The sequence below is a fragment of the Alexandromys fortis genome, unplaced genomic scaffold (assembly GCF_014885135.2).
Source record: "Alexandromys fortis isolate MF-2015 unplaced genomic scaffold, M_Fortis_MF-2015_v1.1 scaffold_104, whole genome shotgun sequence".
In the NCBI taxonomy this organism is placed as follows: Eukaryota; Metazoa; Chordata; class Mammalia; order Rodentia; family Cricetidae; genus Alexandromys; species Alexandromys fortis.
In genome coordinates, this window is record NW_026068000.1 from 5,649,678 (window position 1) to 5,672,223 (window position 22,546).

Sequence of the window (22,546 nt, forward strand, 5' to 3'; positions counted from 1 at the left end):
ACTTCTGGAGGCGACTTTCCAGACAACAGGTACAGCTGCTCCCTGTGGTCCCTAGACCTTCTCTCTGTCCTGATGGAGAACTCCACATGCATTCTCCATATTTCATTAGACCCAAGCCAAAGAGAGAAGGCGAGGGGGTGTCAGGAGTTCACAGTACAACTCACGTGCAGGAGGCTCACGTGTATGACACCAAGACTTCCTCCTTTCTCCCACAGGCATGCCCACCAGGGCACCCAGAAGAAACAAACGTCCCCGAGCCTCCAAGCCTCTGCTTGCAACAGTCAGACACCACATTTCACTTGAAATGCAAAAACAAACTGGCCAGATGACATAATGCTTTCCGTAACATGCAGTGTTCTCGCTGGACTTATAACCCGAAACTCAGGAATAATGCCCGATGAGATGAACCTGAGGAAACACCATGGCTTCAGCAGATCACGGAACTGTCCAGTAAAGGCAAAACTGCTCTCCACCCTTGAGCTGATGATACTAACTTAGAAAAACCACGGTGCAAAATTACCAACTGGCAGGGGAAGTGGGAGGGGAGATGAGCTGGATGTGATCAAGATATGTTCTATACATATGTGAAAGTGTCCAAAGAATTTAAAATATTGTTTAAAAAACGCATACACACATGGGGCTGGTGGGGGGGGGATGGATCACAGCCAGTTCAGGAGACAGAGCAATCTACCCCTCCTGATAATGTAAGCTGTCAAACTGACTCAGTTCTCCACAGTCAAGCCTCACTTCTCAGCAAGCTAAGGAAAGGCGATTTGGCCTGGGCAAATCAGTGATCCGTTTCATTTCCCAATCATGCATGAAAATTCACACTTCCTGAATCCTAAGATATTCATATGACTTTTAAACGTTGAAATCTAGCCTCTTGATGACATTTTTATGGTTAAGAAAATAGATCGTATCAATGAGGCATAAAATAGGAACTGTACATGATTGCACATGATTCTGGATGTATCATACTGCTCCAGCATAAAAGAGAAAAGAAATGTGTTCAGCCTGCTATAATTTATATTACTTTTCCAGATCTTAAAGACAATTTTTCTACAATACCATATGTAACTTTCTAAAGGCACAAAAATTGTGAGTCTGTTTCTTTTTAATAATGTGTTTGTCAAAATTCACTTCATGTTGTCAAATATTTATTTAAAAAATAAACATTATCACTACCACCAAAGAAGTCTGGAAATGAAGCCATTACCTCATTGAGCCTCAGCAGCCCTGTAGTTGCCTTGGTTTATAAACGAGGGAACTGAGGCACAGAATAGCTAGCTCATGTGTTGTAAAGGGTCACATCACAAGTCAGCAGGATGCCAGGAACAGGTCGGCAGGTCGGGGCAGGCTGACTGTAAACCACAAAGCCACCCACTGTACAAAGCTGCTCCTGGCCAACCAAGAGGTGAGTGGACATACAGTCTTCATAAACACACATGTCATGACTGATATCGTCAGACACCAACAGACTACTAACTTGTTCCTATGTTGGCGTTTTCTTAATTTTAGTGTCTTCGTTAGGGGCTCTTTGGCACATCGGAGGGGAGCCCTGCAAAGCAAGTCTGTTAAAATGGCCTTTAAAAAGCTGTAAGTACAACCAGTATGGTTATGTTTGGTGAGAATCATTTTGGTGGGCTGAAACACTGTTATAGAAAGCCTCAGGTAAAAGGTGACATAATACAGGCTAGGCATGCAGCCCACTGGTACAGCATTTGCCCAGCATGGGTCAAGCCTGACTTCAAGTCCCAGTGTGTGCCTCAAAAAAAAGTGGCATGATAATGTTTGTTGTGGTATGTGCCTATAATTCTAGCCATTGGGGGCTACGGCCAAAGAATTGTGAGTTCTAGGCTATCTGGACTACATAATTAGACCTTTTCTCACACACAAAAAAGTGACAGTAGGTACATTTTGGTCATTACTGATAAGACTTGAATTAAGCTTCAAGGTAGCTCTTTGGAAAAGAAAACTAATTCATAACAGAATCAGCATTCTACAGCCTTTGACCCATGACAGAGCTCTGTGAATTAAATCATATACAAATCTCTGGGGAGATACTGTCAGGAGCAACCCTGTTCATTACAAAAGAGTAAGGAGGCTGAGAGCCCTTCTCCCCTAAAACTAGGCCCACCCTAACTGAAAATGACCTAAGAAACCTCAGGATCTTTCGGTTTTCAGGGGAGCTGTAACATCTTTATTCATTTCTAGCAGTGTTTCTTAGACGCGCTGTACTCTGCACACGATAGCAACAAGAACAGCAGGCACAGTAGAGTGTCGCTGGTGTCCTTTTTGGCCTAAGTGTTGTCAGCGTCTGACCGAACCGCACTAGCAGCTGAGGTTCTTCCTCTCATTCATGCTGCTCGCTATGCACGAATCCGTTGCTAAATGATGCTTTTATCCGCAAATGACATAACGATTTTAGACCCATTAGCAGCCATTCTCCAGCTGCCTCCAGAAGCCCCAGCCCAGGCAGGTGCCAGGCTAACTTTTCTCTCTCAAGATCTGCTATCAACATTGCACACTGTAGGAGGAGGCCGCTTGCTTGTCCTGGCTGCCCAGAACCAAAATAATCACACAGAAATTGTATTAATTAAAACACTGCTTAGCCTAATAGCTCTAGCTTCTTATTGGCTAACTCTTATATTAATTTAACCCATTTCTATTAATTTGTATATCACCACGTGGCAGTGACTTACCAGCAAAGATTCGGCATGTCTGACTCTGGCGGCTCCATGGCTTCTCTCTCTCAGCCTTCCTTCTCCCAGCATTCTGTTTAGTTTTCCCAGCCTACCTAAGTTCTGCCTTGCTATATGTCCAAAGCAGTTTCTTTATTCGTTAATGGTAATCACAGTACACAGAGGGGATTCCCACATCATCACACAAACTGAAGCCCAACACGCATGGCCTCTTAGCTGGCTTCCCTTATACACCATGATGTTGTAAAGGTTTGCTTATGTAACCTCCATCAAGATTTTACAGCTCCTTTTGCTGGATAACAACTGACTGTTGTTACATACATAGATAAACCTATGATGCATCTGGTTTACTATTCGTCAGGTGGGACACCTTTGAGCGGTGTCATGAACAGCGTGAGAGTGACGGCTGGTGAGCCGGGTTTCTGTGGGTGCAGTGCTCATTTCTCTTGGGCACAAACTACAAGTGAGACCACTGAGTCACATGGTAACTCTGTGCTTAACTTTGTAAGGAATTACCAAAGGTTTCCAAAGCAGCTGCACCATTTTGTATTTCTACCAGCAATGCCCAGGAGTTCCAGTCTCTTCATAGCCTCATCAACACTTCTTACTATCAAAACTTTTATTATAACCATCTAAATCAATACAAGGCAGCATCTTATTACAGGGGCAGTTATGTTTTCAGAGTTCCTTTATCTGTAATCGTGTGGGAGGAGGTATGCGCATGTGAACACGGGTGCCCATGGAGACTAGAGAAAGGCTCCATCCCCTGCACTAGAGTGTGGGTAGCTGTGGGCTGCCTGGAATGGGCGCTGGGAACTGCTCTGGAGGAGCAGCACTCGTTGTAACCACCATCCCATCTCTCCTGCCCCTTCTGCTGTTTTGATTTGTATTTTTCAGTAACTAATGATGCTAAGCCTGCTTTGTGGACTTGCTGATCATTTGTACTCAAATCTTTGGCCTGTGCTTTGAGTTGCACTCACAGTGTTGACTTGAAAACTTCTCCTTATTTTGTCTTCTAGGACAGCACATTCTCCATTAGTTGTTGACCTAGGCCAATCTCCCTGATTCCCCTTCCTCTGACTTCTCAATGTTGGTGAGCCACAGGACTCAGCCCTTGGTTCCTTTCTCTTCTGAGTTTCATCCAATTTCATAGTTTAATACCATCTTTATGTTCTCAATTTCTCACCAGCAATCTCAGACAATGGTTTGAAAGAAGCAGCCTCTGCCCCCAAATGATCAACCTCTACTAGAAGGATAAAGAGAAATTCATTCTGCTCCTATAGACAGTGGTGCTCTTATAGACAGCACCCAAACCAGAGACTTGGGTGTGAACAACACAGATCAGAACAGTACTGCAAGGACTCTGAGACCCGTGACTGACACCACAGCTCACAGAGGCAGCAGGACCCACACCACAGCGAAGAGGCCGGCTAAGAGAAGACTTTAATAGAACCTACCGTACGACTTCTACCATAAGTTTCAGAAGATCTAGAATCCAGCAGAAAGTACTCCGCATGGCAGGGAAAACTAGCACTTGAAAAGACAGTGAGACAAAGATGAGAAATTCTTTATGGCAACGGCCACACAGCGCACCAGTAAACGATAGTAAGAACTCTGATACAAGCGTAAAGCCCCATGGATAAATGAAGCACACAACTAAGAACAAGTAAAGGGCACTGAAAACACAGGAGGCAAAAGTTAGAATCTTCTGTGTGGGCCTGAGAACATATAGAGACAGAATACAAAATAAACTTTGGGCTTGAACACAGAACAATACAAATTGTCCCATCCAACAAAAGAAAAAATCAATCAACTGGAAAATAAAGATGAACACAGCGGCAGGGAAGTGGGAAACAGTCATGAAAGAGCCAACGTTTGGGGCTGGGGAGGCAACTCAGTGCTTAAGAGGACTTGCGGCTCTTCTAGAGGAATCAAGTTTAGTCCCCAGAATTCATGTCCAGGGGCTCACAACAGCCTGTGCCTCCAACTCCTGACCTGTGTAGACACCTGTAGGCACGTAGTGAACACTCATACCAGCACGCATACAAACACACACACACACACACACATACACACACACACACACACACAATGGTTTGAAATGTCCAAAGTTGATGGAAAGCTAAATCACAGGATCAAGAAGCTGCGAGGGAGAAGCCAGAGCGGGACAAGACTAAATCAATCTACACACCACTGACAGCCCTCCAGACCCATAGCACCAGATGTGCGAACTTCCCATGGCTGTTTCTGTCAACAGTGGTGCTCGGGAGTCTAGGAAATCATCCTTGAGTCCTCTCTGTCTCTAACCCTACTTCAATTCACTATGAAATCACAGCAGCCTTATTGTCTAAGCTTAGCTAGCACCCAATTGCTCGCTTCCATGGCTACTACCAGCATCAACCTTCTCTCAGTCAGTTCCTTCTACCCATCTACAGACACCCAAAGAAATTACTTTGAGATACACAGCAGAAAACGTCCATCCTAGACTCAAAACCCCCAACTGACTGTTTCATTTTCAAGTCACCCTATGGCTTGTTCTTCTTTGACCTCTTCCTCCGCTGCCACCTCCTCGCTCATCTGGCCTCCACGCTGTTCCTTCTGCTTTTTTTTCCAAGCTCTGTCCTAGGGGGTTGCAGAACTGTTTACTTTGTCTGGGTGGCAGGCATTGATGTGCATGACTAAGTCCTCCACATGCTTCAGGACTTGTCTTCAAGCAAGCTTCAGCTGTCCATTCTCAATAACCTCTGTTCTGAACAGCCAAGGAAAGGCTGCAGCTACAAATGTCCCATATTCACCACAGTCTCAGTCTACTTCAGCCCTCCATTGCCCGTCCCAGTGTCAAACACGCTGCATGACTTTTCTATGTATACATTTAGTATCTGTGACATATCCCAGGACCCTGCTGGAGTGTCTGGCACATGGAAGAGAGGTAATAAATTCTTAAAGGAATAATATGAACTTCCTTCTCTGAAAGGGAGAATAAGTTGTATTCATTTTCTACTTGGGCATAAAAGACTTTAAGCTTAATGTCTTGAAATAACACATTTATTATCTCAAAGTATTGGCTAAGAGCGCGGCTCAGCTTGGCCAAGTTCTCTGCCCAACATCAAAAGTGCAATCAAGCTGTCAGGCTGGATGCCACTTTGTCGGCTGTTGGCTGGGGGCACCCTCAGCTCCTGGAACCCAGTTTGAGATCCTTGCCCACAGCTTCCTCTAAGGGAAGTTCACAACCTGACAGCATTTGCCTCTCAGGCCAGTGGGAGAGTCTCTCACAGGATAAATGTGTCCCCTCAGAAAGGGCAGTCCCATTGGGCGCTTCATTCATCAGAGAAAACTTCCCCATTTGAATCAGCTGGCTTATGAGACCATAAACACATTCACAAAAGTTCCTCATGCTTGTCACATGATGCCACCTAATATGGGAGTCACATCTATGACAGTCAAGATGCTGCCTTGCTCAGGGGGATTGATCGTGTGTTATACGCACCAGGGGCAGCCATCTTGGGAACTTCATAGCCTAGACAAAAGGACAGACCTCAAGTTGCCAGTTGGCCAAATAAGGCCCCAAATTATGGTAGTCATTATTCAGTGAATCAGAATCTCCAGGAAGAAGAATGCAATAAAAACCCAATTACCACCCTCAGACATTTGACAGCACTGAACACTACAGCCCCAGATTGGAAGTAGCCCAAGTAGGCATCAAAGGGGCACAGGAAGTTGGATAGAAAAACAAGGAAAGCTGTCCTTCCAGCCTGGAAGAGGGAGGAAATGCTGACACTGGTGCAAAAGCTTGAAAGCTTAACTCAATGGAAATGCCACAAAAGGGCAAATATATTTTACTTATGTGACAGGAGTCCCGGTCTCTGGCCTCCATCTTTGGAGGCCCTGCCCCTATGCCCACCAAGCCTTGACCCCTCCTGGGAGGGGTGTCAAAGTGATCCACCAAGCCTTGGCCCCTTCCCCTGGAGGAGGGAAAAGGCAGTCAGCCAAACCTTGACCACTCCCTCCCAGTACCTGAAAGTGTGAAAATATTAATTTATATTTGCATTATGCCACAATTAAAATAACTTATTATTATTCTTTATTAGAATATGTTTGCAATGTAACTATTCACAGCTATATATTTGTACGTATGCATGTAGTGTGTGTGTGAGTGTATGTATACATACACCTGCTCTCGTGTGTGGAGACCAGAGCTCAACACTGGGCTTCTTCCTCAATCATTCTTTAGCTTGTTTTTTGAGGCAGGGTCTCTCACTGAACCTGGAGCTCTCTGATTTGCCTAGGCCAGCTGGTCAGCATACCCCGGGTCCTCCAGTACCCACCTCCCCAGGGCTGGGATTACAGCCTGTTCCCAGTCCTGGCTTTTCATCGATTCTAAGGGCCTGAACTCAGGTCCTCATATTCGCACAGCAAGCACTTTACCAGCTGAGCTATCTCTCTGGTCTCCACCACTGTGTTCTAAACTTCACTGATAGACAAGGTTGAGGATCTTCACTGGCTCACGCTCATCTGGGTTTTAAAGGAAGCAATACCCATGTCCTCGGATGAAAACAATGAAGGGATTAAAACTAAAGTTTATTTTTGACAATAATTTTGTCATGTCAGAAATCATCACAGAAACAGTGATTGTTCTAATGAAAGACAAAACTCACCTGACCCAGGTCCAAGGTGAGGTTGACTTGGTTGTACTGAGTGCCTGAAGAGAGTGGAGGGCTTTGCCACCAGCGTTCAGATCCATCAATCGCGTGGATGGCAGGATGCGCCTTCCTAGAATCCTCAGAATTGCAATAGTCACAGAACTGGCCCTGGGGAGGAGAAAGGCCTTTTTATAATTTTCAAGGAAGTTCAGATCCCAGTACCCACATCAGGCAGCTCAAAAATTCCTATAACTTCAGCTCCAAGAGATCCAACATGCCTTCCATCCTCTGTGGGCATCTACACATCGATATGCACATACACTCACACATGCACACACGCGCGCGTGCACGCGCACGCACACACACACATAAATAAAACACAATACATTTAAAACAATAGAAAGGACAGGGGACTCTTTAAATAAACAGCCTGTGTAATGCTCCAACACGGGCTCTCCACAGGAGCTAAGCCGGCATTTGTCCAGTGGCTCAGCAAATGGCATCTTCTTCATACGGATGGAAGCTGAGTCTGCTAGCTTCCAACACCCTTGATGACTGTCTTCGGCTAAATAGCCTCCTGCATGTCATACTCTGCACTGAATCCATAGTGCAAACACCGTATGGTTCTAATTACACAGGCACTGATTCCAACAGCACGCCCTGACAGAACTTTTGCTTTTCTGTTTGGACACTGATTCCTCTGCTTGATTTATCCAAATTGCTCAAATCCTAGAGCATCAGAACTGGGCTGAAATCAGAGAAATAACACTAATGGTTGAGTCTGCCCTTGAAGAAAGTTGCTAGGAGACCAGGCATATTTGGCCATCACATATTCCTACAAAGTGCTAGAAGAGAGATGGTGTGGCCATGTGAGAGGCTGGGAGCACCAAGTCACAATGTATCTGACTTAATATCTACAATACTCTGAGGTTTATAGCAAAGCACATGAAACCTGTTAGTGGAGAAATGAAGTCAGAAAGTTAGCCTGAGGCTAAGGCTAAGACATGCTGGAACCAAGACTGCACAGAGGTCTGAAGATGCTACACACAGCCCAAGACTGTAGTGTTCTTCCCTGGCTGAGCCGCCCTGCAAGTTATATCAAAGGTCCTTGTCCCCCACGGGATGGAATGTGAGGCTGAGCTGGAATGGCGGTTCTGCTGTTCTCCAACTGCCTGCAACCTCCCGAAGTGCACAGAGGCCCGGCTCGGAAAGGAGTCCTGCCTGGCAGCAGTTTGCATGCTTGTCCTCACATCAGGCACAGAAATCCTGGCAAGAGGAACATCTAATCCCATCTGTCCATCAACAGCCCATCACGTGCAATTGCACGTGCATCGCCAGGGGCTCCACTCCTAGCCATCGCTCTCACTAGAGGCCATGTGATCGCAGTGCTCAAACCTGAGCCAGCCCTAAAGGGGAGAATTTGCTGCAGGGAGCCAATCCAAACCTAAGGCTGCCTCTTTGCAAAGATCCCGTTCCGTTTGAGAGGCACCACGCCACACAGCTGTGGTTACAATCATCAAAGCAAGCCCTTTTTCATTTTCCTGAAAGTTTGCACAGTGGGACTGAGTTGTGAGTTCACAGCACACAGAGTCCACAGCTCTGTGGCTCCGGCACACGTCACAGCTCCAGGGGCGGGGGCAAACCTCCCTCCTGGGCAGGCTTCTGGGTCTAAGACTTGAATGAAAGAGAAAACAAGGGACTCAAGATTTGTTCTAAGTACTTAAGGAAAACTTTAAGAAACATTAACAACTATATGCAAATGGGTAACTCAGAAACTGTGTGCATCTTGTCCAAAGTCCAGGCAGGCCGAGGGTGGATCTTTATTTCCTGCTCGGGTTTAGAGGTGCATGTTCTGGAGTAGAACAGATGTGTCTATGAGCTTTCCTGTGGCTATGGGAAACCACCTGAGAAAATCCTCTACAGGAAGCAACGTTGTGGCTCATCATTTTGGAGTTTCAGTCCATGGTCACCTGTCCCATCTCTTCGGTCCTGAGACAAGGCAGGATGGAAAGCTAAGCTGCTCACCTCATGGCGGCCAGGAAGCCAAGAAAGAGGCTGGGGACAAGACGAATCCCTGTGGTGGTGAAGATGGACTTTCGACTGGACAGGATCTAGAATCACCTAGGATACAAACCTCTGGGTGTGTCCTGGGATGGCATTTGTAGCTCCCATGAAGGGTTACCCGTGCCAGGGAGGGCCTTGGTGATACAGCTGCTCTTGAGTGGTCCCTGATCATGTAACCCTTCACCCATACTCCCGTAAGTAACTCCAGCAAACTTACTGCCTCATCAAAGTGAACTTTGGTGATATGACTGCTTTGGTCTGTCATCAGTTCCTATCTGAGATGAATCGACATTTGTGTCTCATCTCCTCAGAAAAAGTATTATATAACAGCATACACACTCTAAGTGTGGATAGCACCGTTCCATGAACTGGAGTCACATAACAGTATACATGATCATACACTCTACACGTGGATTGCACCGTTCTGTAACATGAGAGGCCAGGCCTGCTTGTGTTTCTGTCCTGCCCGGTACCCCACAACTGTTTAGTCCCAAAGAAAATCACACAAAGATCTCGATAAGTTATAAAGCTGATTGGCCCATTAGCTCTAGCCTCTCACTGGCTAACTTTCACTTCTTGATTAACCCATTTTTCTGATCTATGTTAGCCATGTGGCTCAGTACCTTTTTTCAGGGGGGCAGCTCACATCCTGCTGCTTCTGTGGTCTGGGTAGGAGTGGGAAAAATCAACTTCCTCCTTCCCAGAATTCTCCTGTTCTCATTACATCATTTCGACTTCCTGTCTGCTTTTCCCGCCTATATTTCCTACCTGGCCAATCAGTGTTTATTTATAACATGACTGACAGAATACAGACAATTCTCCCGCACCACCGTTTCATGAGCTGGAGTCACAGAACAGTATACATGATCATACACTCTCAGCGTGGATTGCACCGTTCCATGAGCTGGAGTCTTAGAGTGGGCAGAAAGAAGAAGGCCAGCTGAGCACCAGCATCCGTCTCTCTCTGCTTCCTGACTATTGATGCAACGTGACGTCACCTCACGCTTCTGCCACTGTGCTCTCCCCACCAAAATGATGTGCCTTCATACTGAAAAGCCAAATGTAACCCTTCTTTCCTTCCCTCCTCCTTTCCTTCTGGTTTTGTTTGTTTGGTCAGACATTGGTAACAGCAACTAGTGTACTCAGTCCCTAAAAGCACAGCCCCGGGGACCTTTCCTTCAGCTGCGTCCCTCTCAGGAGCATCTGTCACTTCCCAGAAGTCCATCAGCTGGCAGCCAAGCCACTAGCCTGCAGGAGGGATTTTAGACCCAAACCACGGCAGGTAGAGGTTCAAGTCCTGACCTTGCAATCACAGCTGTGAGACACGAGTGGCATTGCTTAGCCCCTCAAAGCTTTGATTTCGTTTCGCTTAAGTGTGCAAGTTTTGTGGTGCACTTACGTGGGTTCGGTGTGATGTTCTGCACAAAGTTCTCTGCTCTGGTCTACGAGCACATTCCACGGGAACCAGCTGAGTGAGCATGCAGACTCAGGGATCCAGCCCTGGCTTATAGAACCAGGACCAGAGTTCTTCAAAGGCACCCCCCCACACACACACACACATACACACAATGATTTTTTTTGCTTATGACTGTAAAGTACAGAGGTAACACAGGTGTACCACAGAGACACCTGGTGTCCATGGTCACAGAGCCACTGCACTGGCAACAATGAAAGCAAAAGGAAGCACCCACAAGCCAGGTTTGACACCCTGCACTTTGCATGTATGTATTTTGTTTTCTAGATAAATCCTGGAGGTAGAGACAATCACTGGGGAGTCAGGGTCACAAAGAGAAGGAATAGTCTGTCCAAGGGGGGAGCCGAGAGAGAAACCCAGGAAGGCATGACTCAACCTGGGCACTTGAGGAGAGGAAAGAGAAGGAGACCAGATAAAGGCATCTGGGGTTGGTACCTTGTAGTCTGCCCTTGTCTGGAGGATGTCTGTTCTGTGATAACAGCCCCATCTCCCTGACATTCTGACTCAGCCAGCTACACAAAGATGTGTTTAGATTTCCCGCCTGTGAACAGTGGTTGCTCCTACACCCAGGCACTTTTGCCCATCTTCCCTCTCGGTCTTCTTGGAGTTATTGCTGCTCACATCCTCCTGCTCTTCGATGGTCCTTCTGCCTCCTTACCCATTCGTGAAGCGGCTTAACTTGCTTTGGTCCTAATCCACAACCTCCCTGTGAGTGTGCGGAGCCCACTGTGCCTGCCTTCTCTCCTGTGGGGAAGCCATCTGTGTTCCACGCGCCCAGATCCCATCTCTCTACCTCCCTTACCACTCTCTCCAGCACTGATGCGAGTTCTCTAACGGCTATTGCTGCCTGAGGGCCTCATGAACACTACTCTTTCTCCAAGGAACACACTGAAGCCGACTTCAAACTCTTTTCAGGGAGAATTCGACTAACAAGGAGGTGTGTGGCAGTCTCTTACCTGTTTATATTCTATACAATCCAAACCATTAGATTTCTAAAACTTATGATAATTCTTTGATTGTAAACGCCCTGAGGTCAGAGATCTCCGATGCATAAACCTACAATTAGGTACCTGGCACAAGACAGGCACTCAGTATTCATTGATGTGATTAATATGCTAAAGTTACATGCACTATTGGACTACAAGTTAATTTATGGTTGAGTCCATTAGGAGATGGACTGGACATTACCGATGTGCTGTGTCACTAAGGTCACCTTTCTCTGCCACCATACAAACCTACCCATTCTACCTCCTGGGCCTCCCCAGAGCCAACTCTTCCCCGCCCCCTCTCCGCTGGCTGCTCTGGACAAGAACTACCTCTCACACTCACCCCAGATCTCCGTGGCCCCCAAGACCTCTCAAGTACTAACAACCCTTGCTTTTTAAGACCAAACCAGAAAGGAAAGAAAGATAACCACAGTCACCTCCTGGTTACAGTCTCCTTCTTCTGTGTGGTTCTTTTCCTTCCAGAAAGGGTTTCCTAGGCCTGTGCACCTGCTGCCCGAACCCTGGGTCACTCCTTGTTAGAGTTCAGTTGGAGGCCTGGACTAACCTCACGGGTCTGCCTAGTAGACTACTTGTTTGAACATCAGCCATCATCCTGCTGAGAGCCACAGTCCTCAGGGGAGACAGACCCTGGCCCGACTCACTCCCTCAAGCCAGACTCCTCCCCCTCAGTCTCCAGTTACTAATTTAATCTTATGATTAGACGCTTTTCTTTTTTTTAATTTATTTATTTATTTATTAAAGATTTCTGTCTCTTCCCCACCGACGCCTCCCCTTTCCCTCACCCTCCCCCAATCAAGTCCCCCACCCTCGTCAGCCCAAAAAGCAATCAGGGTTCACTGCCCTGTGGGAAGTCCAAGGACCACCCACCTCCATCCAGGTCTAGTAAGGTGAGCATCCAAACTGCCTAGGCTCCCACAAAACCAATAAGTGCAGTAGGATCAAAAACCCATTGCCATTGTTCTTGAGATCTCAGTAGTCCTCATTGTCCGATATGTTCAGCGAGACCAGTTTTGACCCAGGCTTTTTCAGACCCAGGCCAGCTGGCCTTGGTGAGTTCCTGATAGAACATCCCTATTGTCTCAGTGTATGGGTGCACCCCTCGCGGTCCTGAGTTCCTTGCTTGTGCTCTCTCTCCTTCTGCTCCTGATTTGGACCTTGAGATTTCAGTCCGGTGCTCCAATGTGGGTCTCTGTCTCTGTCTCCTTTCATCGCCTGATAAGTTTAATATTCAGGAGGATGCCTATATGATTTTCTTTGGGTTCTCCTTCTTATTTAGCTTCTCTAAGAACCCGAATTATAGGTTCAATGTCCTTTATTTATGGCTAGAAACCAAATATGAGTGAGAACATCCCATGTTCCTCTTTTTGGGTCTGGCTTACCTCACTCAGGATGGTGTTTTCTATTTCCATCCATTTGCCTGCAAACTTCAAGAAGTCCTTGTTTTTTACTGCTGAGTAGTACTCTAATATGTATATATTCCATACTTTCTTCATCCATTTAAGTTTTTTTTTTTTTTTTTGAGACAGGGTTTCTCTGTAGCTTTTGGTTCCTGTCCTGGAACTAGCTCTTGTAGTCCAGGCTGGCCTCGAACTCACAGAGATCCGCCTGCCTCTGCCTCCAGAGTGCTGGGATTAAAGGCGTGCGCCACCACTGCCCGGTGATTAGACGCTTTTCTGATTTATGTTCCCATTGTCTCGAATCCCCCAGCACTTGCATTCAGTCTGCTTTAGTTTTATCACTTAATTCTTTCAGAGACCAGAAACAGCAGAGTACAAATCACACACAGCCACGGTGAGGTGGCTGGGAATCCTGGGGAGGTTCACAAGTCTCACTCAGGATAATGTACAAATGCACCACATTTGGGGGCTGTGAGGTTTCCTGAGTTCCTAGAAAATGTAGAACATGTTTCCACCACAAGGGCCTCGGTTGTTCCTCTACCTGTAACTAATTTACCATCTTCACACTTGGATTCCCCTTCATGCCTTGGTCTTTATCGTGAACACCTATGTCCTCTCCCCAGCGCAGCGTTGCCTGCGGTCATTCCATTTGCTCTCTGCTCACCGTCTCCCACAGTGTGGCAGCTCAGGGGCCTTCCCTGCCTTGTTCTGAAGTCCCTTACCTGCCCTTAATGTCATCCCACAGGCTCACAGAAGATGTCAGTAATAGTTATTAAATATGGAAGCAAATGAACATTACAGCCAAGCACAGCATCTATAAACACTATCTCCAAGTAGTACACATCTTTATAAGAGGTAGGAATCAAAGATCATCTCAAAAGACACTTCACCAGCCCCTTCCCACCTGCAGGTGTTAAACTGGACAGCCAGAGTAAGGAAGGCATCCATTATGACCTCTCATTTTCTGTAACCATGTGGGCAAAAGGCCAAGAAGAACAGGGGTACTGTTCCACCCCCACCATAGAATATCACCATACAAAGGTCAGGAGGCAGGAAGAGTGGTCTCACTGTCAAAGATGCTCCCAAAGGCTTTTTATGGGCCTTCTTATGGCCCAGGAAGGAAGTAAGAACAGAAAGCTAATAAGTCAATTTGGTGAAAAAAAGGGAAGGGCTCACCTAAAACAATAGGGAACTAAATTGGGTACCAAAATTCATGTGTTAAAGACCTAATCTTTAGTAGCTCAGAATATGACTATATTGGGAGAAAGAGACTTCAAGGCAATAATTAAGGTACAATGAGGCCTTGGGAGCACCACTAAGGCTGTGTGGGCATCCCCAAGGCTGTGTGGGCATCCCCAAGGCTGTGTAGGCATCCCCAAGGCTGTGTGGGCATCTCCAAGGCTGTATGGGTGTCCTGAAGGCCATGTGGGCATCCCCAAGGCCATGTGGGAGTCCCTAAGGTCACATGGTGAGGTGATATTAGAACCCATGCTTGTCCAGAAAGAACGCTGTGTAAAGGCCCAAAAGAAAAGAAAAGGGTGACCTTCATTCCACCCCCAGGACCTTATACAACACCCGATCTTCAGCCCTCCCCTAAAGACAGATTCCTCACATCCTGAACAAAAGGCACTGTAGGTAACTGATTTGAAGCTGCAATCGCTGTCTAGAAAGCACTTGTAAGCTGACCTAGAACAGCAGTGGGTGCTCTCACTCTGGAGGCAAGAAGCCCAAACCCAAGATGTCTACAGGGCAGTGCTCCCTCTGAAACCTGTCACGAAAACCTCCTTCTGCACTCCCTCCAACTTCCAGAAGCTCAGTCCCAGACATCCATCTTAGCTGACGGATTGGTCACAACAAGGCCACATCTGTTGTGAGAATTCAGGTCAGGTCTGGTGTTGTTCTCATGGAAGAGGCGTGTAGGGAGTGGGTCATTAGAACCTCACATCACATTCCCGCCACCTTTCTGCATGTGGTCTTAGGAGCGGTGTGAGAGTGTAGAGCCAGGAGGCTAATGATGGGAGGAATTCATGTGTACAGCTATGGGGAGTCGCCATCTCTGCTGGAGTGTCTTCTGGGGATCACCACATGTGCTCTGTGGCTCTATATGCAGACCTGGTAAACTCATCACCCCTCCCCCCCCCCAGCTAGACTTGGGGGGTATCATTACTTTGGTCTAGCATTGGTGACCTATTGGGGGCTGGACTTGGATATAGTCGTTACTTTGGTCTGTTATTGGTGACCTACCGGGGCGGGGGGGGGGGGGGGGGGGGACGGGGGACTTTCCACAGGGCAGGGAACCCTGACTGCTCTTTGATATGTTGCGGGGGGGGGGGAGGTGTGGCCTTGCTGAAGGAAGTGGAGCACGGGGGGGGGGGGGGGGGGGCTGGACTTGGGTGGAATCATTACTTTGGTCTGTTGTTGGTGATCTATCGGGGGCTGGACTTGGGTGGAATCATTACTTTGGTCTACCGTCAGCGCCCTAACTGGAGTGAGCAGATGTTTCAGTCACATCTCTCCAGGGAAAAAACACACCGCACAAAATCGGCCTTTTAAAACACAGCTTGCTGACACTCAGTACTTTCTTTTCCAATGCTCCCACGGGGTGTTGGTTGTTCTGGCAGGAAAATTCTAGGCTAGTATTACCCTTTGAACATTGTGCCTAAGCTGCCACAAGAGAGACCGTCACAAGCAGGAAAAAGCAGTTCCACCCTCAGGAAACTGGTGAGTTCAGAAGGAGATTTGAACAGAAATAGCTCCAAGGTGATGTGCACTCTGGGGGGCTGGGGACAGCGTGGTGGCCTGCACAGTGAGGAGTAAAGCGGACTCTTCACCCTTAGGACCAGGATCTGAATCTTGGCTTTGCCAAACCCTGCATCTTAGACATGTCACTTCACTTCTCTGTGCTTCAAAAACCCTTTATGGTAAGATGAGCGTGTCCAAGCAGCTCCTTCATGAATTCCTAAATCACTGTGATGATTAAGAGGTCAGAGAGACAAGTGGGGTGGCTCAGTAGATAAAGGTGCTTGCAGTGCGAGGCTGGCAGCCTAAACCCAATCCCAGGACCCATGTAAAGGTGGAGAGGCCAAACTTTGTTCTTCTACATTATTACATTGTGTGTGTGTGGCTGGCTTGCAAGCACAGTTGAACACTGTACACACGTGCACAGTGGCATACACTCAACACATACACACAAATTCTTTTTTAAGGCAAGAAATCAACATGTGTAAGTTACATTCAGACAATGCCTAACATCACTAAGTACACAAGGCTGAAAACTGGGAGGACATGTGGGACTCAATGAGCTGGCTTCCCCAGGGCATTCCCACCCTGCTGGCATGAGAGATCTAGCCAGTGCCCAGGCAAAGGCCCAGGACAGACACAGCCCTGCTGATGACTCTCAACCCTCCTTAGCCTTCAGCCAAGAGTTCAAGCACACATAAACAGCCCTAGGTAGGCCCTTCCATTTAGACCCCCGGGTTAAACTACATAGGGACCATTAATAAGTTCTTTCCTCAGATGGACCCAGGAATACCTAAATGACAACAGAAATAACTGGTGAGCTGGAAAAATACATTATTGTCACCCAAATGCCATGCTATCCTATGCAAAATACATCCTTTAGATTTAGGATACAATTAGTGTCTAAAGTAGTCACTAACACATTCCAAAGCAATTTACACAGCTATATTCTAGAAGTTTTCAGTTTTGTGGGTGAGCAGGATGGCTCCATGAGTAAAGGAACTTTGTCATCAAATCTGAGTTTAAAGTTTGGTCCTCAGGGCACACAAAGTGGAAGAAGAGGTTCCCACATTGGTCCTATTATTTCCATGTGCGCACACACACACACATACACACACACAATGTAATAAAAATTTGAATTAAAGAAGTAAAAGAGTTTTCTATAAAGTTTACATGGCTGCTGTGGCAAATCCTTCTGTAAGCCTACCCTTTTAGCAGCTTATCTAAGAGTGGCCTCCTCGCTTCATGAGAAGCCTCAGTATCTATGTACATTATTTAAAAAGTCAAACTACAGGGGCTGGAGAAATGGCTCAGTGGTTAAGAGCACTGCCTGCTCTTCCAAAGGTCCTGAGTTCAATTCCCAGCAACCACATGGTGGCTCACAACCATCTGTAATGGGGTCTGGTGCCCTCTTCTGGCCAGCAGGCATACATGCAGACAGAATACTATATACATAGTAAATAAATAAATATTTTTTTAAAAAAAGTCAAACTACAGCTGGGAAGGTGGTTTATCAGCTCAGAGCACTTGCTACTTAAGCATGAGGACCTGAGTTCAAATCCTCAGAACCCACATCCAAAGCCAGCATGGTCAGACATGGCCATCACCCCAGTGCTGAGTGGAAAGGATACAGGGGGGGTCAATGACGCCTGCTGGCTGCCCTCCTGGCTGTCTCTAGGGATAAGAAGGACAGTGACAGAGGTCACATCTGACCTCCTCAGACAGCAGTACATACAGGTATGCATGTGCCACAAACACGCAAACACAGACACACACGCATTCACACATGTGTACATACACACACATGCACACACAGACACACATGCACGCACACATGCACACACGCACACACATATGCACACACTCACACATGTACACACATGCACGCGCACACACATACACAAGCTACTATTACTAATGTTATTTTATATGTAGGGAAAATGAAGTGACACCACTTTCCAGCATCAGGGAGCCGGTGGCCTTCAAATAGGACTCAAGTCTAAATTACCACAGTCAGAAGCTTTACTCATAAGAACAGCTTTTTCAGAGAGACAAGATGACATCATACTCTGCCAAAGGAGTTTCCCTGCAGTTTTAAGGAAATTGGACCTTACAAGTACAATCAGCTATGTAATTTTGTATCCGGGTGCTCTTTGCAGCCTCAGAATGTAGAATAATAAGCGTTTAATAATTGTTTGTGAGTGGATGGGTGAATTAATTAATTAAAGCTGTAAGGATTGGAAAGAATAAAAAACCTGCACACAAACATACACCAAGAAATAACATCGAAGAGTCTAAATATAGAGGAGAGCCAGCTAACACGTGCATTCCCAAGCACTGGCCTCTGGAAGCAATGGCACACCAGCCATGACAAGGGACGAACACTAGACCTTGGTTTCCAAATGTCATACTCAATAAAACCAGACTCCATGAAGAACCAAGTCCAGGGCTGAGCCGAGAAACTCAAAATTGCCCTCCCTGAAGCTGTGCCAGTAGAAACTAATGAAGGCTAAAATTGTGGGGAATCATCAGAATCGGTGAAAGGGGGAGCCCCCAGGATCTGCTCTCCACCCCCACTGAAATAACAAGCTGACAGCAGCTCTAAAGTCAGCTTTATAAGGACTCGCATCTGCTCATAACCCAGCAGCAACCTAGACATGACTGGAAATTGAAGATAAGTTATTTATATGAGCCGGGCGTTGGTGGCGCACACTCGGGAGGCAGAGACAGGCGGATCTCTGTGAGTTCGAGGCCAGCCTGGTCTACAAGAGCTAGCTAGTACCAGGACAGGCTCCAAACCTACAGAGAAACCCTGTCTCAAAAAACTAAAAAAAAAAAATTATTTATATGATTCTGCCTAAGGAATTGTAATAGATACATTTTATAGAACTTAAATTATACTTCACTAAAACAAGAGGAAAAGACTCATGTTTCAAAACCCAGAAAAAGATATAAAGAAATCATGTGGTTTCCATCTGTGGAGTAAAGAGACACACCAGGAGAGCTCACACCCTGAGACACCACCGTAAGACACACCAGGAGAGCTCACACCCTGAGATACCACCATAAGACACACCAGGAGAGCTCACACCCTGAGACACCACCGTAAGAGGCCTGAAATGAACAGTACCTTTTCAAAAGAACCTCTCTTTCTGTGGCTGTAGGTTTCTTTCTCTCAGACTGACTGATCCTGACTCTCAGTGGCAACAGTAACTCAGAACACAAAGACAGTCTGCTCACTCAGGGACCAGACAGTTGTAGCTTCAACAGCCCCAGAGGTGCATGGCTCCGCAGGATTTGCGGGAGAACAAGCTGAAGGAGGCGGCTGCTGCTCTGGCTTGTGGAACATGCCTCTTCACTGGTGAGTGGCCAGGGACAAAGCAGTCTGTGTGTCCTCTCCGTGGGCGCTCTATACATGGCTTTCACCGCTGAACCTAGGTTGAGGTCCACAGGCACGGACAAATGTGAGGAACATTCTTTTTAAATAAAGAGGAGCTTAAGAGATGGCTCTGCAGCTAAGGGCTGGCTGCTCTTCCAGAGGACAGGGGTTCAATTCCTAGCACCCCCATAGCGTCTCACAATCATCTGTAACTCCACATCCAGAGAATTTGATGCCCTCTTGTGGCTTCTGTGGCTGCCAGACATATACATGAGGCAAAACACTCATAAATATAAAATAAATTAATTAAATAAAGATATTAGTCACCCTTAAATGTATAGGATATAGTCTGAATTTTTAAAATAACTTTCATCATTAGTAATTGTTACAAGTATGTCAATGGGCATAGGAACTTCCTTAAATTTCCCAGCCGTCACTCAAGGATTTTACATGAATTAAAGGAAAATCCTGTTAACCAACGATTCTCTTTCACAACAGGTCTATAAACAGAGCCCTAGAGTGACTCAGTTTCCTGTTTCTGCCCATTGGTCCCAAGTTACACAAACACATAGCTGAAACTCAGCTATGGTTTATAAGAAATAGCAAACATTCTCACTTAGTCCATGTGTGTATGAAATAGCAAACATTCTCATACTTTGCCCTTGTGTGTATGTGTGCATCGGTGTCATCACGCTTGTCCATGTGTGCATTGGTGTCATCACGCTTGTCCACATGGGTATGTGTGTGTTGGTATCATCCGAGTCAAAGGCAAGCTCTTTCTATAAATCACAGTGGAGTTCAGGGATGGATGAAGGGTGGACGACCTTGTCACTGTACAGATTCAATATCTCTGTTGACAAATATGCACATTTCATCCTTGATAATTATGGTGTTTATATCAAGCTAGTCCAAATTTTTAGGTTATATTTTCTTTTTCTATGTATAAGGATTTTCTTTTCACTATTTTTTATTTATGTCTAGAGTGTATGCCTGAATGTGGTTATATGCATAAGAGCACAGGTGCCCACAGCAGCCAGTGGCATCATTCACCAGGAGCTGGAGTTACAAACACTGGTAAACCACCTAACGTGGGTGCTGGAGACTGAACCCAGGACCTCCGGAAGAGCATCAAGTGCACCTAACTGCGGAGTTGTCTCATGTCTCAGCTCCTGACCTCGATGCTCTATTTCCAACAAGTCTTCCATTTCTGTGTTATCATTGCTTTTGTCCAGTGTCCTCATACATAGTATCTCCAGATAAGACACAGGTAAGGGAACACTCAAAACCATGCATGAGGTATGACATCCTCTTTGTTCATCCTTCACCTCTTCCTGTCAGGTTAACTGCTCAACAGCCTTTGACTCCTGCCCATCCACCCTCCCAGCAGCCAATGTTTTCTAAGCTCTTTCTGTGTTGCAGGCTTCGTGATAAGCTGAGAACAGGGACAGGACCCTGGGATAACAGAAATCTCTCAAAACAAAAACCCAAAAATCTGAGTAATAGCAAGAATACAAAACCTTCCTTAAAGGATTTTTAGGGCCATAAATACCACAGTGAATAATGTTCACATGCAAACAAAACTCACTTATAAATCACCCTGCCTGTTGACACAAGTTACCATTAAAAAAATACCAGTATTGTTGTTATAGATGCACTTCCAAAATTAAACCTCTACCATAGAACCAGATTCTATTTTAAGAATGACCTTCTTAAAACTTCTTGTAACTTTAATTTTTGTAGATCCTTTTGGCATGAAATTCTAAAACTTTAATTTTTGTAGATCCTTTTGGCATGAAATTCTAAAACCTGGCTGGTCTCACAAATATATTTTTAGGAAGTCTGAGGAAACAGAACTGCTTTAGTTAACCCCTCCCCTGCCAGTCTCTAGCTTTACATGAGCAGAGTCGAGTCCGTCCTCACTCAGATACAAACAAAGGTCATCATAATTGCTCCGTCCATCTCTGCCTGTGCCCAACCACCTCTCGCACCTCTGAAGGACAAACGCAAGCCAACTCCTGCCCATGCTGGATGAAATCACCCAGTATGCTGACCTCCAGAGCTCAGCATACTGCCCTGACCCAGAGACACAGTCCGCTAAGCAAACATGAGAAACCACCTCCCACTCTGTCTGAGAGTGACAGCCCTGTGTGTGGCCTGTCTTACAAACCCGATGGCAGCTGAGAAGGTGACAACAGGGTCAACCTACCAATCACTAAAGCTGCAACTTGGGGAGCATGTGGTTGCTCTACGTGGGCAAATCTGGGGGGACCACAGATACAGATCTCTGAGAGGCCTTTTCTTGCTTCATGCCTGCTCTACCCATTCCTGGGACAACTCTCTCCAATACTGGCTGTGGCAAGCATTCTAGTGTACCCCAAATTAAATATTCAAGCTACAACTGATAGTTAACTTAAATGGAAAAACTCAATTTTGTTAATGTTTAATATACAGATTATCATACGGGCCTTCACCTAGTCTCCAATCAGCTAATCACTTGCTTTTAATGGTCTTGAGTGTCTGAGAGAGAAGGTAGGCCACAAACCTAGCATGTGACCATTACACATGGTCAAATAAAATATGGATCCTCTTCCCTTAAATAACATGAAATTCTTTTAATGTTCAGAGCCTTCCAGTCATCTCATGTTGAAGCGTTCAAAATGGCTTTTAAAGGGGAGGAGCCAAAATGGCAGGCTTCAAACCAGTAGCACCTTCCAATTTCTCAATGGTTCTGAAGCAGTCAGAAAACTGCTTCTCAGCAGAGCTAGTGACGAAAAGCTGGAGTTTAAATGGGGGCCGTTGAGAGACACGGATACTGGCTGTTGGGACAGAGGGTGAGAAATAACAGAACAGTGCACAGGCCAGAGGGCCTGGCTGCTTTGGGGGGCAGGGTGGACGATACAGTGATGGAAAGAGAGCAACGGAAAGGCAGTCTGGAAAACCAGGGCAGAAATGAACCAGAAAGGAAAGTCTGGCTACAGCTGATTTAGAAATGCTTAACTGCTTAGCACTGGCCCATGAGAATCACTCTGTTTCCCAGTGTAAAAGCAGAATGCTGTAATGGGAGCCATCTTGAAACTGCTACTTTGGGAAATGTTAGTTCCTGTGGTGGTTAGATTTAAGCGTCACATTGACAAGATCTAGAAT

At 46.2% G+C, this 22,546-nt stretch overlaps 1 protein-coding gene across 5 annotated transcripts in view; it reads right to left on the reverse strand.

The window, feature by feature from the left end:
• Lama3 (laminin subunit alpha 3) overlaps positions 1-22,546 on the reverse strand; it is a 214,416-nt gene that overhangs the window by 186,178 nt on the left and 5,692 nt on the right. For all 5 annotated transcript variants that reach the window (XM_050160721.1, XM_050160719.1, XM_050160717.1 and 2 more), the window contains exon 2: positions 7,358-7,510. In XM_050160721.1, the coding sequence (XP_050016678.1) occupies positions 7,358-7,510 (153 nt within the window). The remainder of the gene's footprint in view (positions 1-7,357; positions 7,511-22,546) is intronic.